Source organism: Narcine bancroftii, chromosome 1 (assembly GCF_036971445.1).
Source record: "Narcine bancroftii isolate sNarBan1 chromosome 1, sNarBan1.hap1, whole genome shotgun sequence".
NCBI lineage: Eukaryota > Metazoa > Chordata > Chondrichthyes > Torpediniformes > Narcinidae > Narcine > Narcine bancroftii.
The window spans coordinates 28,823,775-28,843,324 of record NC_091469.1 but is presented as its reverse complement, the minus strand read 5'-3'; the positions used below and the strand labels follow the sequence as shown (position 1 = coordinate 28,843,324).

The 19,550-nt window shown below is 40.6% G+C and overlaps 1 protein-coding gene across 7 annotated transcripts in view; it reads left to right on the top strand.

Moving 5' to 3' along the window:
* The window catches only part of ptbp3 (polypyrimidine tract binding protein 3), a 112,301-nt gene that overhangs the window by 42,634 nt on the left and 50,117 nt on the right, over nt 1–19,550 (top strand). For 5 of the 7 annotated variants that reach the window (XM_069923089.1, XM_069923081.1, XM_069923097.1 and 2 more), the window contains one exon: nt 15,230–15,305. In XM_069923089.1, coding sequence (XP_069779190.1) covers nt 15,281–15,305 — 25 coding nt within the window. In that variant the 5' untranslated portion in view covers nt 15,230–15,280. Of the gene's footprint in view, nt 1–15,175; nt 15,306–19,550 lie in introns of those variants that run through there. The other 2 variants (XM_069923109.1, XM_069923106.1) reach the window with 2 other exon arrangements.

Sequence of the window (19,550 nt, the reverse complement as noted above, 5' to 3'; positions counted from 1 at the left end):
TCTTCTCTTTGTAGCTGTGTATCTTCATCCTTCTCTGGTGTGCTGTTTCTGTGCCCTTGCTGGCCACCCTTCTTCCTTCTTGTTTGCTTCCCCCAGCCGAATGCCCCGATACTGGGCATCTCTCAGCTGGCTGCTCCTCGGCTGAGATCCCCTCCCGCCAGTGTTGATCTTTTCTTTTACTTGCCCACGGCGCCGCTGCGCGCCTCTTTGCCCACGGCGCCGCTGCGCGCCTCTTTGCCCACGGCGCCGCTGCGCGCCTCTTTGCCCACGGCGCCGCTGCGCGCCTCTTTGCCCACGGCGCCGCTGCGCGCCTCTTTGCCCACGGCGCCGCTGCGCGCCTCTTTGCCCACGGCGCCGCTGCGCGCCTCTTTGCCCACGGCGCCGCTGCGCGCCTCTTTGCCCACGGCGCCGCTGCGCGCCTCTTTGCCCACGGCGCCGCTGCGCGCCTCTTTGCCCACGGCGCCGCTGCGCGCCTCTTTGCCCACGGCGCCGCTGCGCGCCTCTTTGCCCACGGCGCCGCTGCGCGCCTCTTTGCCCACGGCGCCGCTGCGCGCCTCTTTGCCCACGGCGCCGCTGCGCGCCTCTTTGCCCACGGCGCCGCTGCGCGCCTCTTTGCCCACGGCGCCGCTGCGCGCCTCTTTGCCCACGGCGCCGCTGCGCGCCTCTTTGCCCACGGCGCCGCTGCGCGCCTCTTTGCCCACGGCGCCGCTGCGCGCCTCTTTGCCCACGGCGCCGCTGCGCGCCTCTTTGCCCACGGCGCCGCTGCGCGCCTCTTTGCCCACGGCGCCGCTGCGCGCCTCTTTGCCCACGGCGCCGCTGCGCGCCTCTTTGCCCACGGCGCCGCTGCGCGCCTCTTTGCCCACGGCGCCGCTGCGCGCCTCTTTGCCCACGGCGCCGCTGCGCGCCTCTTTGCCCACGGCGCCGCTGCGCGCCTCTTTGCCCACGGCGCCGCTGCGCGCCTCTTGGCACTAAGTGCCATTTTTGAAGTCCGCCAGTCGGGAGGATATCGCTCCTCTGGGGACTCACCAACATCGGAGATCGGCTGCTCCTCATGTGGCTCTCTGCTCCAGCGTGCAGGTAAGGCCGCCATCTTTCTTCTCCAGTGACTTTCCTTCTTCCTTTTTCTCTGTTATTCTTTTTCTCTTTTGGGTTTCATCTTCTGTCTCTTCTCTATAACTTTATCTTTCTGTATTTTATGTTTATTGAGGTCTGTTTTTTTTTCAAACTTTTTTTCTTTGGAGAGGGCTGGTTCCACTCGACCAGCCACTACTCCATCACGTGACTCCTCAGCTCCTGTTGTTGATGTGCCAACATATATAAAATTTTGAGGGACCATGGGTAAGTGCAAGCAATAAATAGCAATAACAGGCAATTATTAAACAGCATGGGAAAGTTGGTAGTGCTATAGTACACAATATATAAATATAGTGGGGTGGGTGGGGGGGGGGAGTGATGGCAGGCCTGCACTCCCAAAATGTTGTGCAGCAAAGAAAGGGCTGTATGCGCGGCTGCATTGCAAGGAACACTCATGGAGGGGGTTCTCTGCTGCACGGCATTCTGGTAAGTCGGGTCTGCCATTGCTTTATCCCATGATCTTTATAAATTGTGCACCATAGCACTACCAACTTACCCACACTGTTAAAAAATTGTCCACTATTGCTATTTATGGCCTCTCCTGCATCTTTCACACAGGTAAAGCTCGTACCCTTTTAACCTTCATGTTCCTGTACTCACGCATTCTATACCAGAATGGAATTGCCCATTCTACAGTTGCCTGATTACAACGCCAGCATCTGTCGACGTTGGGGATTGTACTAGGGGTCGAGGCAGTCTATCCCCGGCATGAGTTGACGCAACTCCCGCCAGCATTGAGAAGATTTTCCTTTTTAGGCTGATTGGCTGTTAATTCCTGGGACCACTTGCTATTGACACATCCACACTGCCTCCTGAAGAGTGTTTCTGATTTGTCAGACAGGCATTTTTTGTACAATGAGAATTATGATTATTCTTCTGTCATCAGCAATGGAGTCTTCTTTCACCACCAGACCCTTTGTGATTACTGAGCTCACCAGTTTGCTCTTATGATGTTCCAAACCTTAGGTTTGGGTGATATCTCATACTATTTCATTCTTGTTTTTCAGCCTCATAATGGCTTCTTTAACTTTAATTGGCACAACTCTGGTCTCACATTGGAAAAGTGGCAACTACAGAATGCAAAGGTGATCAAAATCTTATAAAGGCAGGCCTAGCTATCTTACACTTAATGAAGCAATTAAATGTACCTGAGTACTCACAAACACATGTGAAGCCGTATGTCCCAAGCATTATTGTGCTTTGAAATGTGGGAACTATGTATTTTTTTTTAAAAGTGTTGCAATTACTACATGGCCAAACCAAAATGTATTAAAAATAACCTTGAATAAAATCTGGAATGTGCATTTTAATTACATGTGAAATGTTTGATTACAGTTTTAAAACTGGAGCATACAGGCAAATAAAGGAAAAAATGTCTTTGTCCCAAACATTATGGACGCCACTCTAGATTGCAGAGTGCTGTTGGTTATTTTGTCACGCAGGATTTTTGTTTTGGAAAACTGTGCATTATAGAATCATTGTTAGACTGGTGGTATGATTAGAAGTGAAGGATATCGGACAGACTAACCTTGCATTAATTTACTCAATTGATACAAGTTCTGTGTTTATTTCAGAAATAATGTTTTTAAAATTAATGATTTGTGGTAAAACACAAGTCTGCAGACAGATGGTTGAAGTTAAAACACAACGCTTGTTGAATGTTGATTGTGCATCTTTATCTTTGTTACATGAAGTATACAGTTTGACCAGCTGAGTTTTTCCAGCATTGTTTTTACTTAAATTAAGAGATATTTGATGGTTTTAAAAGAACAACATAGTGCATATTTGGTATTAGCTGTGTGGAGAAAATATCTAATTTCAGAAGCAACCCATACAAAATTTAGACGTGATTACATGTCCCTTTCTATTGAACAATACAAAATTCAATAAAATGTAGGATTTGCCAAATTGGGTTTTAGTACTTTAGAGTTTGGCCCAAAGTTCTTGTCTACTTCCTGCAACCCCATCCAATCTTCAAATTGCCATGTTCATTTAAGCATGATTTTTATATTTAAAACAAACTATTCATATATACAGTACAGGTTTAATCAAAATTAATGTATAACATGGTTTTACATGATGTTTATGAATGGTCTCTTTTAAATAAGAACACACGAAAGTGACAATTTAAAAAAAAATTAAATGTCAATTGCTGCTCTGAGCTACCTACTCATGTCTCTGTTTACATTTTGTATTGTAATGAGCATGGGATTGCCTGAAGTTTAATACAATAAGACCCCATGTACCTGGAATTCAAGCAACCAGCAAAAAAAAAGGGAATTAGAAAAATTTAAAATAAGTAATAAAATAATAAGTTTTAAAAATACACAAGCTTAAAATGGTAAAGTAAATGTTTTCTGAAGTAGCACATAAACCTTTGGTGAAAATTAGAGCAAATATTCAGCCAGCATTGTGCCTTGGTCATGCTTTGCTCGTAGCAGCTGTTTCAATAAAGTAGTGATTGAATAATATGGCATCAGAGGATGAATGGCTGATTGCTGCTTGCTATTGGGATGGCTGTCTTCCCTTATCCCTGTTTAGTAAGAGTCATCCCAGTCAGATTTTCTGTAAACTTGAGGGGGGGGGGTAATTATGTATAATTTGTCTTTATTATATCATAATTTGTCTTTTGGGTGGCTCTGGAGGAGAAACCTGCAGATGCAGTGATGGTTAAATGTTTTCAAGAATGTGACTGAAAATAAAGTAAAATGCATTCAGGTTTGTTTATTTATGCAAAGGACATTTGTTCAGTGGAAGTACAGTATAGAATTTTTGTCATTTAAACTATTTATTCTTAATGTACGTGTATTTGTTAGGCACTGTATGAGTAAGTCTCAAGCAACCTGAAAATGAACTTACCTGGCATCTACCAATCCCCATAGGTGTCTGAAACCAGGGGTTTTACTGTAGTTCTATTGCAGACCTTTTTTTTTCAGTTGATTCTTGGTTCATTCCTGTCAGTCACAGTACCAGTTCTGGGCTCTGCTGGTCTTGTGCATCAATTTTATTGTCCATTTCCATTCCTGTGTTGCATTATGGTTTTCTTTCGGGTGTTGTATGTGCTTTAATAAGAGTTGGTATTTAATTGCAAGGAAATTAAATTTGAAAGATACATGTTGTAAAATTCAAAGTGAATTTAAAAGCTGTTGAATTTTCCCAGTGTTAAAGCGATGTCTGATGATGGTGAGGCAATCATGTTTTGCCTTTGAACTATAGGGAATGTTTTCCCCATTCCACCAGAGGTATAAAAAAAAATGATGCCTTGCTCAAGAGAACAACTCTATTAATACCCAAGTCACTTCTTTGGCACCTCACTAAACATTATTATTATTTTTCTCAGTATTCATCCATCTAGTTGCAGCTGGCTCCCCACAGAAATTCTGCATAACATTTCAGTATTTTTGTAGTTTAGGCACACAAAAGTATACGTCAATACTGCCAGTATTTCATTCCTTCAAAATCTGAAATCTCACTTTCAGAGGGCAAAATTAAAATTGGGATCTTTTGGCCCAAAGATCCTTTGGGAAATTTAGATTAAAAAAAAGAGTATGGCGCTAAACTGGATTTGTGTGCAAAATGTCAGATTTCAAGGCCATGCACAGGATACACACATTCTATTTGATTTATTCTTGAGTAATAGAACAAATGGGAGATTATCCGCTTTCCTTCAACATTTGTTTTGAGTTGCCCATGAAACTTCCGCACAAGGTTCTGTTGCTGGCCACACCTTGTCTGTATACCTAGTCCCTTTCCTAGCTTACACTGTTTCACAGGACTTGCAGTGAAGAATACTGGACAGGATGGCCTTTTACACAGCCACTTTGTTCTGGGATATTTCCGGCTTTTTTTAATGCTATGTTTTCTGTGTAAAAGGCATAGGGTGGGGGGGTCATTCCAGTCCTGACTTTTTTTTCCCGGCAGCAAAGATTGTAAGAGTGACAAAATGCTTTGTGTAAAAGGGCAATCTGGTTGGACCAACTTGGGTAAGGAACTGTATATGTTCCATATTTTTAGTGTATTTACATGTAAGCATTTAAAACTTTGGACAAAACATGCAAGTTGGTCAACATGAAAAATCTTTCTGATAATAATAATAATAAAGCTGTCCTGCTCTCTCCCAGTGGCCTGCAATTATACAGCAAAGGTAAAAGGCAGAATTGATCTGGCTAACAGTGAAGTTGTTCATCGGGGAATACCTGACAGGCAGGTTCTGATAGCGCAGTGGTTAGAGCACTGGTCTTGTAAACCAGGGTCACGAGTTTGTTCCTCTTTGGGACTTCATTTCTGGACAAAGTAGTGAGTCTGTCTTCCTTATGGTAGACAAAGTTAAAGAATTTCATGTGACAATAATGGAATCTTTACCTTTACCTTGGGGCTGAGCTCATTTCAGATGTTTATGCATGCTCCCATAAATGCTGGAGGTGAAATAGTGATGCATCCTCTACTACGCAATGTTTCTTTAGGTGGGTGAAGCACTGATATGTTGCTGGGAGGAGAAAGATTATATAATTAGTGAGTACATAATTCAAGGTTTTAACAGGACACATGGGGGGGTGGCTGCTGACCTTCAAAATAGGGCTTGATCATTCATGAGTAAAAGGATGCATCAAAGGTTACTAATTCTGGAACTGTACAGAAGAAGGGTGTGAATGCTCAGTCACTGAATACATTCAAGACCTTCACTGACAGACATTCAGATATTAGGGGAGAGGAGATTAATGTTAGGGAGTGGCATCGTGATAACAGATCAGACCCCACACTGATCTCTCTCTTCTGCTCTCAGCTGTCTCTACTCACCTTGTGCTGTGAGCATTCTGGTCTGTGAGTTTGTCCTCTGTTTGAACAGTCTGAAGTCCACCAGCCCCCAACAATAGCGGTGATTAGCAGGGTGATATGTAAGTGGAAAGAAAAAGTTTGAAAACCACTGTTTTAATCGTACCTAATTGACTCGTTTATGTGCACTGTTTCATAACTCCAAAGGAAATAGGCCAATGACAATTTTTCTCAGGCAAAATATTTTAGTAACCATTGGGTCTGGAGCAGAGGTTCTCAACCTTCCCTTCCTATTCACATAACTCCTTAAGTAATCCCTTGCTAATCAAAGCACTTATGGCATAGGGATTACTTTGATGCAGCTGTTTGAGCAGCAGTTTCCAGTCTTTTATGTATGATCCTATAAAGGACACTACATTTTCAAACAGCCTAAACCTGATATTTAAAATCATGAACTGAAGGAAAAATGAAATTTGGAAGCAAAGGCAAAATATGGTAAATGTTAATTAAAAAAAACTTTTACAATGTTTTAGAGATCACTGAAGAATGAAGAGTTGAGTTTGCTTGCACTAGTCAAGGTTTAATCTGTTGTTTAGCAGGTTTTGTATGTATTAATTTGTGAAATTTAGTAGTGTTGGTCAAAAGAAGCTTGAGGAAAAGGGAAACTTTGACACAAGATTTTCTTGATCAGCATGTATGGATCACATGTCCATGTGATGAGAATCAAACTAAGCTGTTTACCAACTCAACTTGGGTCTTTTTCTCATACTAAATGATACGTTGAGTTTTAAGCTTGGATTTTTGCTATATTAAGTTAAGTACACAATTTTCATGTTTTAAGGCAATATTTAAAAAAAAATTCCTTTAACTGAGGATGTGTAAGACATGAATTCTGTGTTCTGTAGTGAAACTGATTACATAATAGTTTTATTGAGACAGCATGTCTTCAGCTGAATTATTTTCAATTAATCTTGAAATTCAGGACATTATGCAGTCTTAATTTTGATCCTTGCTTATCAACTTGTGGCTCATATACTTAAAATATTCTGAATACAATTATTTATGAAAGCTATCTGCTGACACCTTCTGTCTTCATAGTTAGTGTCATTTTTAGCAAATAAAGTATTGCTGGAGGACCTCACCAGGTCAGACCACATCTATGGGTAGAATGGATCTGTCAATGCTTTGGGCTTGAACCCTTCATTGAAACTAAAGGTAAGTCAGAATTTATCATGAACAAGTCATGAAATTCATTGTTTTGTGGCCGCATCATTGTTCAAACATTCATACTTGTATTCTTACAACATTACTATTTTTAAAAAATGTAAAAATAGTAGTGCATGAAAAGTAAGTCTGTATCTATGGTTTATTGATTGTTTAGGGATTCGATGGCAGCAGGGAAGAATCTGTCCTTGTGCCATTGAGTGCTTGTCTATAGGCACCTGTAACTTCTCTCCGATGGTAGCAGAGTGAAGAAGTCATGGCCTGGGTGGTGGGGGTCTTTTGAGGATAGAGGCTGCTTTTTAAGACACCTGATGTCCTTGATGGAGGGATGTCACAGGCAGAAGTAACAACCCTATGGAGTTTATTCTTGTCCTGAGAGTTGGTGCTTCCATTCAAGGCAGTGATGCAACCAGCCAGAATGCTCTCCATGGTGCACCTGTAGAAGCTTACCAGAGCTTTGGTGACATACTGAATCTTCTCAAAGTATAGTCGCTGGCAAGCCACCTTTGTGATTACATCAACATGGAGGCTCTAGGACAGATCCTTGGAGATGTTGACACCCAGGAATTTAAAGTTCTTGACCCTCTCCACTACTGAGTCTTCGATGAGGACTGGATTGTGTTCCCCTAACTTTCTCCTGAAGTCCACAATCTCCTTGGTTTTGCTGACATTGAGCACAAGGTTGTTTTCATTACACCATTCAACAAGCTGATCTATCTCCCTCCTGTATGCTTTCTCATTGCCGTTTCTGTTGACACTGTGGTGTCATCGACAAACTTATAAATGGCATTCGAATTGTGTCTGGCCACACAGTCATATGTTTAGAGCAGTGAGCTAAGCACGCATTCTCGGGGTGTGCCTGTGTCGATGATCAGTGAGGAAATGTTGTTTCCGATTCATACTGTGGTCTTCCAATGAAAAGTTAAGGATCCAGTTGTGGGGGGGGGGGGCGGTCAGAGGCCTAGAGTATATAGCTTTTTTTGGGAAAATTTTATTAGTATCTTTCATACATTTCAAATTAACTTGCAATATTATTACATAATATACCAAATACTTTTCACCTCCCACCATCCCTAATCTCTACAGATAGAAGAAAAAGATAGAAAGAACAGATTCATTGTGATAATTAAACCACATTAATAATACTATAATACATTTCTTGATGAAAGTACCATTTTAAGGGGGGGTGGATTGGATTTGAAAGTCTGGATTAGTCTATATTCATAAATTTCATGCATGGCTCCCAAATTTGACAATCTATCATGATCATCTCATATTATAAGTAATTTTTTTCTAATGTGAGACAATATTTTATTTCATTAAACCATTCTTCTATTTTGCATTACTTTCCAATTTCCACATTTTAGCTATACACTTGCTACAGCTGTTGCTAGATTCAAAAATCTTTTTGTATTTATCTAGTTTCAATTTAATGTTTTCATACAAATTATCCAACAACAAAAAAAAATTCTTGGATCTAGTTTAACCTTCACTTTTAAATATTTTCTATATCATAACACACAATTCTTTCCAGAAATCTTTTTACCTTTTCACACAACCATACTGAATGCAAGAAATTATCAACCTCTTTTTTTCATCTAAAACATTGAGTAGAAAATTTTAGATTAAATTTATTCAACTTATAAGGTGTGTAATACATTTGATGTAAAAAAAAAGAACCATTTGATATCTAGTATTGATTACATTCTCTACACAGTTTCATCCATTTTTCTTCCTGAATTTGTATATTAAAATCCTGTTCCAACTTCATTTTAGTTTTATACAAATCTTTCTTTTCCTTTATTTCTTGTAATTTATTATACTTAGTAGCTATAACTCTTCAAATAATAAAGGTATTTGTTATAACATCCAAATTGATTATGCTCCAGAAGTCTCAAATCCATTCCCATTTTCTTCAAATATGATTGTAATTGATAATATACAAATATTGTATTTTGTATTATATTTCTCATTTAATTGATCAAATGTCATAAAAATGGAACCTTTCGAACAATCTTGTATTTTCTCTATACATTATTCACATCTATTGTTAAGAATTATTCATTGTAAATGGAAGAAGTTGATTTTGTTTTTTGTCAATTGAGCCAACTGATAATTCCTTATACCTCCTTCCACATGCTAAGACTTAATATATTGCAACTTGTCTCCACTTTGCCTATGGTCTAGTTTTTAATTACTGTACTGTTGCACTGTTTTTAATTCACTTTATGTAGTTTGTCATGCTTAGAAATAATGTGGTCTTGTTTAACGCTGTTTTTGTGTAGTCTCATGTCCTTTAAATGTAGCACAATGGTTTTTTGGAGGAACGTTGTCTCGGTTTTTTTAACTTGTGGACTGCATTTTCAACTTGGTTTTAAAATTCAAAGTTGAACTTGAACTATCTCTCTCTCTCTCTCTCTCTCTCTCTCTCTCCTCGCAGTTTTATTGACAGCTGTCAAATTTTAATTAATTTATCTTTCCTGCTTTAAAAGTTCACATGATTTTAAAAAAGGATTTTTGGAAACTTTTTCAACACTCAATTATACCCCTTTTTCATGTCCCCTTTGAGTACAACTGTAGAATTTTGTGTTCAAGCTTTAAGAAATAGTGTTCGCAAGCAGACCGGAGGGACTCCGATGGAAGGTTGTTGATCTGGAGAATTAAACCCCCCCACCAAAGTTGTCTGAACAGCCTGCTCTCTATATAAGGGATTACTGATTTTTCACTTGTGCTTGTATTTTTCCAAATGTATTTTTCCAGCCGTCTGGCTATAGCCTTCCAAGTACTCTGCTTAAAATTTACAGGGGCCCCTTTAGTAGAAAAGTTTTGGTTTCTTCCATATTTCCAACTACATTAAAAAAAATATATGCTACGTTAGGTGAAAAGAAAGCGAAGCCTGTGTAAATGCCTTCTGGGCCTTTGTTGAGGGTGGCTATCAACCAGTTTTAATCTGAAGGTTTTTAATTATAGGTGAATTTAGTAGAGTAGGAATGAGGGGGTAGAGGTGGAGAAAAGGGTCTGAAAAACAATTGCAAGAAATATTATCTGGCAAAACAAGATAGCCTGCTTCCTAGTCTTTTAAAAGGAACATGCCTACAGACGTAATGAGATATAGATTTACATTCCCAATCTCTTAATTCTGGAAAGGTCCTACACTGGAACGAAGTGGAACAAGAAATACGGCAGTCACTATGATTGTAGCTGAGAAACTCTGGATGTTCCACAGTGTCCATAGGAGACAAAGATGTAAAATTGATGATTCAGGTTTTAGCCATTTGTCAAGATACGAGCAAAAAGCAGACAGGCTCCTGAATAAAAGGGAAGAAGCATAGTCGGTAGCCAAGATACAATAGGTGGATATGGTCGGAGGGTAGGAGTGAAAAGCTGAGAATTGATTGGGGAAGAGTAAACTCTTGTGCTGGAAAGGAGATGTAGGGATGGGGTGGTAACGGAAATTGGAAACATTCATGTTAATGACATCTGGTTGGGGAGGTGTTCATCCTCCAATGTTCAGGTGGTCTCAGTTGGGCAGTGCATTAACATCTGGATGGGGTGGTGAATTGAAGCGAATTGCTATTGGGAGATCCTCATTATTATAGCAGACAGAGCAAAGGCACTCAATGAAGAGGTCTCTCAGTTTGTGTCCAGACTCTCTGATGTAGAAGAGGCCCCACTGGGAGCACTGGATACAGTAGATCACTCCTGCAGATTCACTAATGAAGTGAAGGGTCCTGAATGTTGGTTAAGGAGGAGTTGTGGGTGCAAGAGTAGCATTTCCTGCAGTCACAGGGAGGTACAGAGTGGATGAGGAATTCCTGCAGAATGAGGAGAACATGTATCTGAGTGCGGAGGGTATGTTGGATGCAGAGGGTGGTGGGGTGATAGGTAAGGTAAGTTCGAGGGAACCTATTCTTGTTTCTTATTGGGGCAGATTGGGGCCAGGGCAGATGTGTGGGAAATGGAGGATATGCTGACAAGGGTCAAGCTGATGATGGTTGAAGCCAGTGACTCTACTCTCCTCAAGGTATGACTGAAACAAAGCAAGAAACAAATTGGTCAGCTAGCTAATTTCATAACAATGCTGGAATTTGTTATTAAGCGATATGAAGCAGGTTATTTAGGAAATAATAATAATAATAGATTAGCAGCAACAAGTTAACTTTCTGAAAATGACATGGACTAGAATAGAGAGTGGAGTTGGTATTTCCCATTTACATGGATTTTGTTGCAAAGTCCAAATTCTTTATCGTGAAATTTGTGGGAAAAAAAGATAATAAGGTTAAGGCTTGTCCTCAAATGTAGTCAGATGTAAGCATAAGGGAAAAATTATAAGATGGAGCATGATGTGGGGTTGGAAGAATGGGAAAAAAACATTCTTAAAATGAAAAAATGGTGCTGCTGTGTGGAGTGATCTTAGTGTATGCAACAAAAAGTTGGCTTTCAGGTTTAGCAGGTAATTGAATGGCAAATGGAGTGTTGGCCTTCATTGCTGAAGGGAAAGTGGAATACACAAGTCAGTGCCATGAGTACATCTGGAGAGTTGTGCAGTTTCCTCAAGGCAGAGGTAATTAAAAAATTGCAGATTGGTTGAATGATTATTTAAGGAAGTTGAGGCTGTAATTGTTGGAGTGCAGCAAGGGGCTTGATAAGATTAATGCTGGCAGGATAGTTAAACCCAGGGGAAGTATAGAAGTTGAATATTCCTCTGAATAAAGATTTGCCTATTGAAGGCTAAGGAGAATTTCATCTAGACAATACATCTCCATTTAAGAGATTATGGGAGGCCATACAGTATCTTTAATAAATTTAAGTCCAGAATTAAACTTTGTTTTATCAGGGAGGTAAGGATTTGTAAGGAATAGGTAAGCAAAAGGAGTTTAGTCTGGTCATGAATAGTCCTAGATTAAATTGTCATGCCCCATATAAAGTGATTTTTGTGCGTTTTTCAATTCAGGAATAAACTTGACTTGAGCATCCAATTTTTAAAAACAAAATCGTATTTGTCCAGAAATTATCTAGAACAGGGTTGCCAAACTTGCTAAACGCAAGAGCCATATACGATAGACTTCAAATGTTTGAGAGCTGCAAGACATGAAAAAATATTACTTGCAGGTTTTTACTCCTTAAATTCACATTTTCTTTCAAAAATTTTATAAATATTAAGAAATACATTTATATTCATGTATGTAGCTTTTAAACTGCTAATTTTTATTTGGTGTTTCAATAATCAAAAAGTATACATACTTACCAAATATTTTGTTTGTATTGGTAAGTCTGCGTTCAGGTCATCAGGACCTCTGACAGGAGGGCTTTGGGAGCTTGGATGTTGGATGGGTGAGTGGGACTGAGTGGTAAGTCCGTGTTTGGAGCCTCAGGAGCACCAAAGGGCAGGCAACCTGGGGCCGAGGTGAGAGTCCATGGCTGGGGTAGCAGGAGCTCCAGAGGCTGGGTGGCCTGGCTCACACTAATTTCACTGCCCTGCAAAGCAACCACATGTGCCACAATCACGTGATTGCAAGCCACGCCCACTAAAACTACCATTGTGAGCTCCTGATTGTACACTTCCTGTCTCAGCCAACATATTTCTGTGAGCCACACATTCTATGTCAAAGAGCCTCATGTGGCTTGCGAGCTGTGGTTTGGCCACCCTGGTCAAGGAGTAAGGGCCATGTGACTCAGTCTTTTAGCACAAATGGCATTGATATGGATTGTGAATTTCATGATTTTAAATAAAGCCTGTTTTGGATTATATCTGTTGAATTATAAAATTAGAGATGGATGTTAATTTTTGTGATTTGTCAATTCTGAATATTTTGTGTCGAGTCCCTCCATTATTTTGATGGAGCTATTTTTTTTTTGAGCTGTCCCTCTGCTCTGAAATATCCTTCTAATCTTGATAGTTAACACCTTGCGTAGAAATTTTAATCAATATTTTATTGAAGAAAAAAAAACCTTGGATTAAAATTGTATTTTGAACGTCCTTGGATCAGAGATTGCAATGTGATTTGTATCACAATCTTGTAGGTTTAAATTAATGTTCTAGAAACATTGTCTCTGCTGCAGTAACATCAATTTAAAATTAACAGTGATTTAACATTTTAATTTGTTTCTATTTACCTTTAAATCAATGGTTAACTTTTTTGAAGTAAAAACACAATCCTGGAGAAACTTAACAGGTCAGTGTTCTTTATATAGCAAAGATTTAAAAAAATACATATCCATTTTGGGCTTGAGTCTTTCAAGGTATGGAAAAATGTTGGCAGGCTTCTGAATTAAAAAGTAAGGGGGAGGAGTTAATATGTGACAGAGAGAGGACACAGCAGCAAGCAAGGGGAGGAGGAATGGCTAGGCGAATAGAGAGGGAAGGGGGTTGAAGAAATGATGGAAAGAAGACCGGAGAAGGGATAGGGAAAGGAGAGCAGGTTAGCTGAAAAGCCGACATTAATGCCATCAGGCTGGAGAGTACCCAGGCGGAAAATCGGATGGTGTTTCTCCAAGTTATGGGTGGTCTTGGTAGGATAGTACTTGAGGCCTTGGACAGATGTCAGTATGGGAGTGGGTCACAGAATTGAAGTGTTTGGCTCCTGGGAGGTCTCGGTCACTGGTGCAAGCAGAACAGAGTTGTGCCAAAGCCTAACCTCATTTAGAATGGATTGATTTGTAGCCCATCCATTGCATTTGGGTTTAATTGTGACCATCGCTGTGGTGAAAATGTGTACTACAGTATGTTTCCAATTGTCTAAAATGCTCAGGACCAGACGTGTATCGGTTAACTGGATTTTTTTGGATAATTGAGAGATGGCTTTAAGTAGCCCATTAACGTAAGCAGAATACTTCTATTGGCCATCGCTGATCCCAGACACCACCCCACTGACAACATCTCTGATGCGCCAAAACTTCAGTCTCTTCACCCCCACCCCATAAGATTTGTTCTGACTCCGGGGACAATGGGGAACCAAGTACAGTAGAGGGTAAAGAAGAAATGGAGAGAGAGGGAGGAGGGAGTTAACTGAAACAGGGACAATCTCCCCATGTGCTGACTGATCTTATGACTTCCTCCAGTTGCGCAGTGATGTTACCAAACTGGCACTAACCGTGTCAGTGCTCCACATAAGCACTTTGAGTGAATTTTTTTCAACTAGTGATGGCATGTTGCCGCCAAAGATTTTTTTTGGATAACTGAGAATTTCAGTTGTGCTTTTCAGATAATCGGAAATGTGCTGTATCAATAAAAATACAGGTTACAATCTTCAATCCTTATTAATTGGTAGACCAAGTTTAATGGGATTAGTGGCTATCTTGTTTATATTTGATCTTGTAATGAGAAATTCGGGGAACTTGCTGGAATCTAGAGCAAAAAACTATCTGTTGGAGGCGTTCAGCTGGTCAAGCAGCATATTTATCAGATTGGTAGGGGTGGCAGTGCATGCTCATTGCTGATTGTAATGTGGAACAAATCTCTAATTAAGCAATTCATTGCTTTGAACAAAACATTTTGTTAACTTGAAATGTTAACTGTTTATTTTCATGGATTCTACCTGACGTCCTGCATAGGTACTTAACCGGTAAATATGCTGCTAAATGTAATATGCCAACATTTTACTTCTACTCCATATTGGAAAGATATGTAAAGCCAAGGAATCCTTGGAAATTCATCTTGTAATGTGATCCTCATTTGTATTATCTTCCAGTGAATTTTAAAATTATCATTGTGTATTTTGAGGAAATTGTTCTGTAAATTTAGAATGTTAAGTGTATCCAATTTTTCTAATTTAGAGGTGGGCTGTGGTATTTAGAATCAGTTCTATATCACGGAAACAGGCCATTTGGACCAACTTGGCCAGCCAAGCTGCTCATTTCTGTGTATTCAGCTCATGTATCTCTAAAAATTGAGGAATTGTAAACAAAATGCAAAGAGCAGCCCTGTTTTTGTAAAGAACATGCCATAAACTGAAAACTGATACAAACTCGTGGATTATTTTCCAGTCCCATGTCTTAATTATATACAAACATTCCTCGTATTGCACACAACATTTCATTGCATTAATTTAAAAACTAAATGGTTGCAATTATTCAACTACTGATTTTTGTTTTGCAGAGAGGATCTGACGAGCTGCTTTCTGCTGGCATTGTTAACGGCCCCTCTACCATGAGCAATTCTACTTCGGCTACAGGTATTTATAATTTTCTTATTACTGTTACAGTAATTTGAGCAGCAAACACAAAAAAAAATAGAACTTTACATGGATTACTGATTTGATGTCCTTGAAACATCAACTGGGTGACAGCACCCAGGACCAGGGTTCGAATCCAACGTTGCATGGTTTTCCTTTGGGTGCTGTGGTTTCCTCCCACCCTTCAAAATATACTGAGGGTGGTGGGTTAATTGGGCAGCACAGGCTTGTGGGCTAAAAGGGCCTATTACCATGCTGTCTGTCCTGCATCATCCATAGCAAACAAAGAAGTATAGCCAATGTTTTTGGCCTGAGCCCTTTGGCAAGGAATAAGCAAAAAGCAGCTAGGTGCCTGAATAAAAAGGTGTGGGGGGTGGTTAAGTATAGGCCATTGGTGGACATGATTAGGAGGGTAGGAGAGGAAACCTGAGAATTGATCAGGGGAGGAACAGCTCTGTGAATGCAGAGCTGGAAGAAAGGAGTTGAAGGGATAGGGATTATGAGATATGATGGGGGAGGCTTAACAGAAACAGGAGAAATTGATGTTAATACTATCTGGTTGGAGGGTGCCCAGGTGGCATTTGAGGTGTTCCTCCAGTTTGCAGGTAGTCCCAGTTTGGCAGTGCATGAGACCATAGACAGACATGTAGGCATGCAAATTGGTTGGTGGATTGACACAAATTGCCACCGGGAGATCCCCGCCATTACAGCAGACAAAGGTGCTCAACGAAGCAATCTCCCGGTCTGTGTACAGTCTCTGATGTCGAGGCGTCTTCAGCAGGAGTACTGGGTGAAAGAGGTGACCCCTGCAGATTCACAAGTGATGAATTGCTTCACTCGGATGGCTGGTTGTGAGGGAGGAGGTGTGGGAACAAGTGTAGCATTTCCTGCAGTGACAGGCAGGTTCCAAAGGGGTGGATGATTGGTGGGAAAGGATGAGTGAACAAGTCATGGAGGGAGTGGTCCCTGCGCAAGGCAGTGAGGGGAGATGTTTGGTGGTGGTATCATCGGTGGCAGAAATTGTGGACAATGATAGTTGGACGTGAAGGCTTTTGTTTGGGGATGGAGGGGGCAGGGCATATGTGTGGGAAATGGAGGATATGCAAGGGCCAAATTGATGGCAATGAAGAAGCCCAATTTTTCTTTTGAAGGAGGAAATCCTTGTCCTGGGAGCTGATATGACAGGGACTGAGGAACTGTAAGCAAAGAATAGAATCCTTGCAGGGGATAAGGTGTGAAGAGGTGCGGTTAAGAGGTAGTTGTGGGAGTTGATAGGTTTGTAGAAAATGTCTGTCAAGAGTTCGTCTTCCGAGATGGAGACAGATCGAAAAAGGAGAGAATGTTGCTGGAGATGGAGCAAGTGAATTTCGGGTCAGGATGAAAGTTGGCAGCAAAGCAATTTTTCACTTGTGAATCTGCATCCAGTGTTCCTGTTGTGGCCTCCACTACATCAGAAGGATTGGACACAGACTGGGAAATCACTTAGCTGAACACCTTTGTTCTGCCCTTTCTAATGGCGGCAACCCATTTTGATTTGCTCCCCCTCTTGAGCTACCTCCACCCCCTACCAGATCAATTCTAGTACTTTCTCTCCTGCTCTTTTATCCATGTCCATCTCTTACCTTTTGGCTTCTGCTCCTGTCTCTGCTTCCCTCCTTCCACAAGCTTTTTATTCAGATGCCCATCAGCATTTTGTTTGTACCTTGACAAAAGGCTCAGGCCTGAAATGTTGGAGATGTCTTTGGCTCCTGTGGTTGCTGCAGAACCTGAATTTCTTCAGCACAGCATCTGCAGACTTTGTATCACTCTGTTAGAAGCTAAAGAAAGTATAGACGGTGTTAGGAGTATAGTAAGTGAATATTCTCCTTTGAAATATTTATTTTTTCACTGAGTAAATTTTTTTTGAAACATTTGGCAATCCTCCTGGTTTTATAGTGAAACAAATGATTTCACCAATGAGTTGAAATAGCTTATTTTGGGTACTTGATTATAACGTGCTAGTGGTTATCTCCAATAAAATGCATATTTTCTGAATGCTCCTTTGCCAAAAAGTTGAAATTGGTAGAAATACTTGTACTGTTCACCACCTCTTTACTATGCAATCCTTACCTATGAAATTGGCTCATATTGAGAAAGCTTACTTGATTATTAAGCTTGGAAGCAACGTAGTCCCTGGACAATTTTTGGGAGATAAGTTAAACCAACCATTTTTTTTGGCTGCGGCTCCCTTGGGACTCTGCTCAAATTTTATGGGGCCCTTCCCTGTGAAGCAGTCAAGTTTTCTTTTCTTCTGTAATTTTCTCCTGATTACATGAGACATTAAAATATTTGTGTTAACATGAGGTGGGGGAGAAGAATTAAAAAACAAGGCTTTTACTTAAATATACTGTGGTCACCAGTGGACCCCCATTGAGAATAATTGAGTTAAACAATTCATTTAATGGAAGAATTTCAAATTGAGTGACAATGTACAAAAAAAAAGTACATCCATGTTCCAAGTGAGTATTTGAGTGCACCCATACCCCCTAGCCAAATCTGTCCCATTTGCTTATGTTCAGCATATTTTAAATTTAAATCTAGACATACAGTTCTGTGATAGGCCAATTTGGCCCTACAAGTCTGTGCCGTCCAATTTGCATCCCCTAACCCCAGTTTTTAAAGGGAGGGGGGAAATCGAGCTCCAGAGAAAACCTATGCAGACACGGAGAGAACGTACAAACTCCTTAGCATGGGATTCAAACCCAGGTCCGATCCTGACCACTGGCACTGTAAAGGTGATGTGCTAACTGCTATGCCACCCTTGCCACCCTTTTCCTTAAACTTTCCTCTCCATATAGCTGTTTAAATGTTAGCATTTTGTGTTTGTCTCTACCACTGCTTGTGGCAGCTTATTCTATATCCAGCTGTGGAAAAAGATTCCCTTGGGCCCCTTTTAAATTTTACCCTCACAAATTATCAGCTAAGATCCCCCTATACTCCAGGTCTCAAACTCTCCAGCCTCTCAATTCAAGCCTACCACTCCTTGTAACCTTTTGTACACACTTAATAGCTAAACGATAGCATTCTGATCACTGGCTGACCAAAATTGTGCAGTCCAAATGCAGTCTCACTCTCATCTTGTACAGTTGTAACATGACATCCCTACTCTTGTACTTGATGCTCTGACTTCATTTAAGGCAAGTGGCCAAACACTGCCTTCAGGTATTGTGCTGAGATTTGAGAAAGTGCTGAGGACAAGGGGTTCTGCAAAACCTCAGGTGCTGAAGGCTTCCTGATCATGTTGGAGGTTTGGATTGTGAGCTCAGGTTGCCGATGGTCTTGAGCTGGAGTCTGCAGCTGCAGAGGTTGTGGGAATGCTAAGTGACTCTGAAGGGACTCATTTACTTCTATTTCTATTGTTAGGAGTGCCGGACAATGCTCATGGTGACTTTGCCTCAAGGCAGACAAAAGTTAAAGTATATCATGTATGATACATTTTTAATGTATTATTTTCATGACAATAAAAGGAACCTTGAACAGTCTACCTACATCATCACTTCATCAGAAATATGCTCACGAGTATCAATGTACAATATCTCAGACTTGTCTGATTGGAGTTAAATGCCAAATGTTGTTCCTTGGCCCATTTACCTTCACTACCATCAATTTTTTGTCATCTGTAAACACTAACCATGCCAACTGCATTGTCTTCCAAGTCATTAATATGTATGACCACCGATCATACCATCAATCTGAACTGCAACACTCCAATAACACTGACTTCTATCACAAGACTAATTTTGGTAATTCCAAATGGGTAGTTCATTTTGAATCCAAAGCAATCTGACATTCTGGGCCAGCCTACAACCCTGTCTTCATCTATCTTCTGGTCACTTCAAATTCTTGAGGCACCATTTCACACACTCAACCATCCTGACTATCCCTAATCCTTGCCTTTCTAAATGCATGTATATCTGTCCCTCTTGAAAACCTCCAATAACTTGTCCATGCCTGACATTTGTTCAGTGGCCTTTAGTTTCTTGACATGTTCTTGAAGCCTTTCTTATTCAATAGTGCATTAGCCACCCTCCACTCTCTGACACCACACTGTGCCTAATGATGCAAAATTGCAAATGTCTCCGACAGGGCCCCTGCAATTTCTTCCTTCTAACAATGTTTTAAGATGTACTTAATCAGCCATGGGGACTACTAGCTCCACATTTTCTGTAATGTAGACTCTCTTCAGGACATTTCTGGCATCTGTGT